Genomic DNA, 7727 nt, shown 5'->3' with positions numbered 1-7727 from the left:
TCATTTCCAAAAAAATTCCCCCCCCCCCCCTCTTCCCGACCCCCCCCTTGGAAATCTAGGATAGAGCTTCTTACATCCCTTCTCAAAGCACTTTAAACTTTGTGAACTAACAAATAACCTATTTATTACCGCCTGGCGGTTACTGTACTTGTGTAATTTTATAATGTTGTTAGTAAAAGGGGGCTCAAATTAGAGAAGAGGAAAAAACAACAACTACCAAAAAACAACAAAAAAAAACAAAACCCACACCACCTTTCAGAGGTTGTGACCAAAGCGAGAATGTGATTGTTGGAATAAAGAATGGAAAAAGAGAGGGTGAGTGTTGGGGTTTGTCAGCAGGAGCTGAGGGACGATGCCGTGACCGTGGCCGGGGTCTCCCCTCTCCTTTGTCACCCACCCCCCTGGGGTCCCTCTTGTCTCTCCCTTCAGCCTGGTGCTGTGGGGAGCCAGAAACTGGGCGAATTCCCCCTGGAAAAAACCAAGGAAAAGGGGTGGATGGAGATATCGGCTGTCCCCGGGAAGCGAGGGATAGGAATAGGGGGCAGGGAGCCCTCCCCACACCTTCTGCCTGGTGCCAGCATCCCTCTGCTCCTGCAAATCCTGCCCCTTTCCCGTCGGGAATGGCTTTTTGGAGCCTCAGGGATGGGTTCCCCAGTGGAGAGCCCCGAAATGGAGTGATGCTGCACTCGCAGCTCTCTTTTTTTGCCCATTTTGGGGGGAAAATGAGGAGCTGGTCCATAGCCGGAGGCGGGGAAAGGGCTGGGCTGGGGATGGAGGGAAGCAGGGATTCAAGCTTTTAACAGAAAAGGGGAGAGAACAATGTCTTCCTCCTCTCTCTCTTTCCAACCCTCCATCAAAGCTCCTCGGCAGGAGCCGAGGGACGATGCCGTGACCGTGGCTGGGGTCTCCCCTCTCCCTTGTCACCCACCACCCTGGGGTCCCTCTTGTCTCTCCCTTCAGCCTGAAACTGGGCAAATTCCCCCTGGAAAAAACCAAGGAAAAGGGTTTTTTTTGCCTCCCCGATGGGGATGTCGACCATCCCTGGGAAGCGAGGGATAGGAATAGGGGGCAGGGAGCCCTCCCCACACCTTCTGCCTGGTGCCAGCATCCCTCTGCTCCTGCAAATCCTGCCCCTTTCCCGTAATTCCCCCTGGAAAAAACCAAGGAAAAGGGGTGGATGGAGATATCGGCTGTCCCCGGGAAGCGAGGGATAGGAATAGGGGGCAGGGAGCCCTCCCCACACCTTCTGCCTGGTGCCAGCATCCCTCTGCTCCTGCAAATCCTGCCCCTTTCCCGTCGGGAATGGCTTTTTGGAGCCTCAGGGATGGGTTCCCCAGTGGAGAGCCCCGAAATGGAGTGATGCTGCACTCGCAGCTCTCTTTTTTTGCCCATTTTGGGGGGAAAATGAGGAGCTGGTCCATAGCCGGAGGCGGGGAAAGGGCTGGGCTGGGGATGGAGGGCAGGAGCCGAGGGACGATGCCGTGACCGTGGCTGGGGTCTCCCCTCTCCCTTGTCACCCACCACCCTGGGGTCCCTCTTGTCTCTCCCTTCAGCCTGAAACTGGGCAAATTCCCCCTGGAAAAAACCAAGGAAAAGGGTTTTTTTTGCCTCCCCGATGGGGATGTCGACCATCCCCGGGAAGCGAGGGATAGGAATAGGGGGCAGGGAGCCCTCCCCACACCTTCTGCCTGGTGCCAGCATCCCTCTGCTCCTGCAAATCCTGCCCCTTTCCCGTCGGGAATGGCTTTTTGGAGCCTCAGGGATGGGTTCCCCAGTGGAGAGCCCCGAAATGGAGTGATGCTGCACTCGCAGCTCTCTTTTTTTGCCCATTTTGGGGGGAAAATGAGGAGCTGGTCCATAGCCGGAGGCGGGGAAAGGGCTGGGCTGGGGATGGAGGGAAGCAGGGATTCAAGCTTTTAACAGAAAAGGGGAGAGAACAATGTCTTCCTCCTCTCTCTCTTTCCAACCCTCCATCAAAGCTCCTCGGCACAAAGGCAGCACGATGCTCACACCCCCCTCCTTCCCCCCACCCCTCTTTTTTTTTGTGTGTGTGTTTCTGAAGGGCTTTCAAAGGGTCATGGCTTCATCCAAACCCCCTGCCCGCCTGCTTTTCTCTGCGTTATTTTTAGCCCCTTCCTGCAGGTGAATGTAGGAAATAATCCAAGGTTTGGGGTTGGGGTAGGAGCCCCCCCCATTTCTCAGCCGTGTACCCACTGAGCTCCTGGTTATTTTAGAGCACAGGAGGTGATGGGGGGAGCAGGGATGGGTGATTTCACTGAATTTCACTGAATTTTAGAGTTGGAAGGGACCATAGAGATCATCTAGTCCAACTCCCAAATGATGAGGGGCATCTTTGTCCCCTGGGACATCTTTGTCCCCCCCGGACTCTGTGATAAAAAGGTCCCATGGCAGGATCTGGCAGGTCCCAGCTCTGCGGAGGGAATTGGCAGCCCGAAAGCCCAAACCCCCTTTCCTTTGCCTTTTTTTTTCTTGTCTTTGGCAGGAAAACCTCCCCGCCGGCGCCGGCAGCAGATGCCGTAGCGGCATCTTGACGTAAAGGGGGAGAAACGAGCCCGAAAGGCGGGCGGCTTTGAGCGGAGCTAAAACAAGAAGTGTGATTTCTGGCACTTTCCCACCCCCCTTCCCCCTCCAAAACCCCCCCTCTCCATCCCTCCAGCCCCGACTCAGGGGTGGGAGGAAGGAGGTGAGGAGCTCACCCGGGGATTCGAAGGGAGAGAAAGCCTTTTACCAAAGCTTGAAAAACCCAAACACTGAAGTTTTTTGGTGCTGCCCGGGGAGGAGAAAAGGGGAAAGGCTGGGAGCAGCCCCCCAGGGAGAGGCTGAAACCCCCCTGGAGGAGGTGGGAAGCCGTGGGCTGGGGGTTGTGTGGGGCACAGGGCATTTCACCTGCCCAGGCTTGGTTTTCTTGCCTAAACATCAGACTGAGCACCAAGGGCCTGGAGCATCTCCCTTACGAGGAGAAACTGAGGGACTTGGGGCTTTTTAGTCTGGAGAAGAGAAGGCTGAGGGGGATCTGATCAACACCTATAAATACTTCAAGGGTGGGTGTCAGGAGGATGGGGCCAGGCTTTTTTCAGTGGTGCCCAGTGACAGGACAAGAGGAAATGGGCACAAACTTGAACATGAGAAGTTCCACCTAAACATGAGGAGGAACTTCTTCACTTAGAGGGTGGCAGAGCCCTGGCAGAGGCTGCCCAGGGAGGTGGTGGAGTCTCCTTCTCTGGAGACATTCAAACCCCCTGGACACGTTCCTGTGGGACCTGCTCTGGGTGGCCCTGCTCTGGCAGGAGGGTTGGAGGAGATGATCTCCAGAGGTCCCTTCCAACCCCATCGCACTCTGTGATTCTGGGGGCAGCCCTGTGTCCCTGGGGAGCACAGAGATCCCCTTGGAGCAGCATCTCCTTCCCCAGCCCTTGTTCCCCCTTTCTCCTTGGTGACATCCAGGACAAACAGCAGAGCATTTTTGCTAAATTCCCTGAGGAAAGCAGCAAAAAACGGGCATTTTTGGGATGTGTTTTATCCGATGAACCACGGGGCTGCAGAGTGAAGACTCACTCCGAGGTGAGGGGGGTGTGTGTTTATTGTGGGCTTTGGGGGGAAAAGCTGAGACCCCACCACCCTCACCCTGACGGTGGCCACATTGTTCCAGCCAGTTATTTTGGGATTTTTCTTCCGATGGGAGCAGGCACGGACAGGAAGGCCAAGCACCGGCTTCTCCCGGCCGGAGGAGATGGGGGGGGGGAGGGGGGGGGACGGCCACAAGCCTGAAAATGGGCCGCCACAAAGCCAAACCCCCCTTCCCTTTGCCTTTTTTTTTCTTGTCTTTGGCAGGAAACCCCCCCCGCCGGCGCCGGCAGCAGATGCCGTAGCGGCATCTTGACGTAAAGGGGGAGAAACGAGCCCGAAAGGCGGGCGGCTTTGAGCGGAGCTAAAACAAGAAGTGTGATTTCTGGCACTTTCCCACCCCCCTTCCCCCTCCAAAACCCCCCCTCTCCATCCCTCCAGCCCCGACTCAGGGGTGGGAGGAAGGAGGTGAGGAGCTCACCCGGGGATTCGAAGGGAGAGAAAGCCTTTTACCAAAGCTTGAAAAACCCAAACACTGAAGTTTTTTGGTGCTGCCCGGGGAGGAGAAAAGGGGAAAGGCTGGGAGCAGCCCCCCAGGGAGAGGCTGAAACCCCCCTGGAGGAGGTGGGAAGCCGTGGGCTGGGGGTTGTGTGGGGCACAGGGCATTTCACCTGCCCAGGCTTGGTTTTCTTGCCTAAACATCAGACTGAGCACCAAGGGCCTGGAGCATCTCCCTTACGAGGAGAAACTGAGGGACTTGGGGCTTTTTAGTCTGGAGAAGAGAAGGCTGAGGGGGATCTGATCAACACCTATAAATACTTCAAGGGTGGGTGTCAGGAGGATGGGGCCAGGCTTTTTTCAGTGGTGCCCAGTGACAGGACAAGAGGAAATGGGCACAAACTTGAACATGAGAAGTTCCACCTAAACATGAGGAGGAACTTCTTCACTTAGAGGGTGGCAGAGCCCTGGCAGAGGCTGCCCAGGGAGGTGGTGGAGTCTCCTTCTCTGGAGACATTCAAACCCCCTGGACACGTTCCTGTGGGACCTGCTCTGGGTGGCCCTGCTCTGGCAGGAGGGTTGGAGGAGATGATCTCCAGAGGTCCCTTCCAACCCCATCGCACTCTGTGATTCTGGGGGCAGCCCTGTGTCCCTGGGGAGCACAGAGATCCCCTTGGAGCAGCATCTCCTTCCCCAGCCCTTGTTCCCCCTTTCTCCTTGGTGACATCCAGGACAAACAGCAGAGCATTTTTGCTAAATTCCCTGAGGAAAGCAGCAAAAAACGGGCATTTTTGGGATGTGTTTTATCCGATGAACCACGGGGCTGCAGAGTGAAGACTCACTCCGAGGTGAGGGGGGTGTGTGTTTATTGTGGGCTTTGGGGGGAAAAGCTGAGACCCCACCACCCTCACCCTGACGGTGGCCACATTGTTCCAGCCAGTTATTTTGGGATTTTTCTTCCGATGGGAGCAGGCACGGACAGGAAGGTCAAGCACTGGCTTCTCCCGGCCGGAGGAGATGGAAGGGGTGGGGGGGACGGCCACAAGCCTGAAACAAAAGCCTTGGGAGCATTTGAGTATTTTCCCAGCACTGTTTTGGGGGGGCTATTTCTGCCTCCGACCTCGCTGGCAGCCTTGGAGGCTGCTGGGGGAGGTGGGTTTGCTGGGCAGGACAATAGACCCGGGAAATCCTGTATCCGCCTGGATCGGAGGCCAGAGCTGGTGAGAAACCTCCTGAGAGTCACGGAATGGTTGGGGTGGGAAGGGAAATTAAAGACCAGCCAGTCCCATCCAGACACCTCCCACCAGACCAGGTTGCTCCAAGCCCCCTCCAACCTGCCCTTGAACCCCTCCAGGGATGGGGCAGCCACAGCTTCTCGGGGCAACCTGGGCCAGGCTCTCACCACCCTCACACCAAACAAGTTCTTCCCCACAGCTCAGCTCCATCTCCCCTCTTTTGGTTTAAAACCATTCCTCCTTGTCCTATGGCTCCCCTCCCTGATCCAGAGTCCCTCCCCATCTCTCCTGGAGCCCCCTGAGGGACTGGAAGGGGCTCCAAGGTCTCCCCAAAACCTTCTCATCTCCAGGGTGAAGCTCCCCAACTCTCTCAGCCTGTCCTCCAGCCCTCCCAACATCTCCATGGCCTCCTCTGGCCCCGCTCCAACAGCTCCATGTCCTTCTGCTGTTGGTGGCCCCAGAGCTGGAGGCAGCACTGGGTGGGGGGGGTCTCCCCAGAGTGGAGCAGAGGAGCAGAATCCCCCCCGAGTTGCCCTCCTGGGGGTGCAGCCCAGGATGTGGGGGGCTTTTTGGGCTGCTTCTCACTCCACGTGAGCACCCTGGGTATCCACCACGCATGGGGCTCATCCCAGATGCTGTCTCCGGGCACAGCATCCCCCAGGGCAGGGGGGTGGGGGGCACAGAGCAACCCCCAAAGGAGCCAGCTCAAAGCCTGGAGTTGGGATACTGGGATTCCCAGGGATGGAGAGGTGCTGCCACACTGAGGTGACATCTTCCAGCTTCCCCGTTGTCCGGCCACAGCCTTCTCCTGGCGTTTTTCTTATCTTGGGCTCAGCCCCTCCAGCACACACTGCCCTTCCCCAACACGGTTGAGCATCTCCCACACGCTGTCACCCCACCAGGCTGGGGCCAGCTCCCCCACGGGGGTCTCCTGCCCACCCTTCCAGGTGTCACCACCTTCTTGCCCTGGGACATCAACTCATGCGTCTGGCTCCGGTGCCTCCCACTCATCTCCCTCCCTCCCTCTCTTTGTCCATCCTCTTTCTCCCATCCCTTTGGGTTCTCAAGGGGTTATTTGCTGCCCCACAGCTTCCCTCCCCACCTCTTCTTTTCCCTGAGGATTTGGGGATTTCACCAGCCCTGGGCAGGTGTCCGTCTGTCCGTGGGTGGCTGTGGGTTCGTTTTCCCCGTGGTCCACGTTGGGGATGTGGTGTGGGGGATGTGGTGTGGGGGATGCCACGCCACCGAGGCAAGGACTCGAGTGGGAAACCCAACCATTTACTGGAAATGAGCTGACCCAGCGTGCCTTCCTCCCACGTGGCCACGCTCCTCCTCCCCCCCACGGTGAAACCTTCCCCCCCCTCCCCCTCCAGCCAGGAACTTCCACCCTGAGATTCCCGAGGGGACACCCCAACCAAAGGATGTGTCCCATCAGGGTGAGACACCCCCATCCCAGCTCCACGGAGACCCCAAAAACCAGGTGATTTTTAGGTCTGGGACACAATAAATGAGCAAGAAGAGATTCAGTTTGATGGAGCAGGATAATAATAATTAAAAAAAGAGCTGAAATCGCCCCGATTTCAGATTAAAGTATGGATTGGTTGGATCCATCCTCCCCACGAGATGCTCTCGAGCACCAACATCTCCTGGAGCATCGGGTGCTCAGCCCTGAGCTCCTCAGGGATGCTGCTGCCCCACACGCCGGGTTGTCCCCTTCTCCCCACTCCTGGGGGAAAACCCTCCAGCGAGAGCTGCTCGACCATGGCCACGGTCTGTCTGCAACCGAAAGCAGTCTCATTTTCACCATGCTGTTACAAAAGTGAGTTTTTCTCCCCTCCCTGACTTTCCCCCGGCTCCTCCAGCCCTAAACTGAATCACGGGGTGGGGAGGGGGGGTTTTTGGGCTGGATTTTCACCCCTGAAATTTCCCCGACCACCCGCTGGTGGGCAGGAGCTGAAAGCTGGCGATGAACGGAGGGAGACCCCAGGATGAAATCACAGCAGAAAAGAGAAGAGCTAGTCGAAAAACACACGAAAAACACCGTTTTTTTCCACCCCAAAAGGATGAGTGTGATTGTGGGGGGGGAGCCGAGCAGCGTGGGTCCACGGATGGATGCGGGCTGTATTTTTTAAGGTTAAAAAAAAAATAAAAAAGGCAACTCAGTCACCTCCATGCCCTTTTTCCAGCCACGGATTTTACCCCTGCTTCTCTCTCCATCCCAGGAATAAAGTCCCTTTATTCTCCCCAGATCCGTTTCCAGCATCATCCTGGTTGAATTCACCCCCATTTTGGGCTGGTTCCCAGCCTTTTTGTGGGGGTGGGGAAGGAGCCGGGGGGGGCACAGAGATGCAGAAAGGACGAGCATCTCCTCTAAAACACCTTCCCTCTGAGAAATCCCATCCCTCTTGG

The 7727-nt window shown here is 56.9% G+C and overlaps 1 protein-coding gene across 1 annotated transcript in view; it reads left to right on the top strand.

The window, feature by feature from the left end:
• Positions 1-7079: 7079 nt before the first annotated feature.
• LOC106896584 (cholesterol side-chain cleavage enzyme, mitochondrial) overlaps positions 7080-7727 on the top strand; it is a 13600-nt gene continuing 12952 nt past the window's right edge. The window contains exon 1 of the mRNA XM_014956677.1: positions 7080-7137. Within this exon, the coding sequence (XP_014812163.1) occupies positions 7080-7137 (58 nt within the window). The remainder of the gene's footprint in view (positions 7138-7727) is intronic.

The sequence above is a fragment of the Calidris pugnax genome, unplaced genomic scaffold (genome assembly GCF_001431845.1).
Source record: "Calidris pugnax isolate Ruff unplaced genomic scaffold, ASM143184v1 scaffold265, whole genome shotgun sequence".
Lineage (NCBI taxonomy): Eukaryota > Metazoa > Chordata > Aves > Charadriiformes > Scolopacidae > Calidris > Calidris pugnax.
The sequence above is the reverse complement of the archived record's forward strand: the minus strand, read 5'-3'. Positions and strand labels throughout refer to the sequence as shown.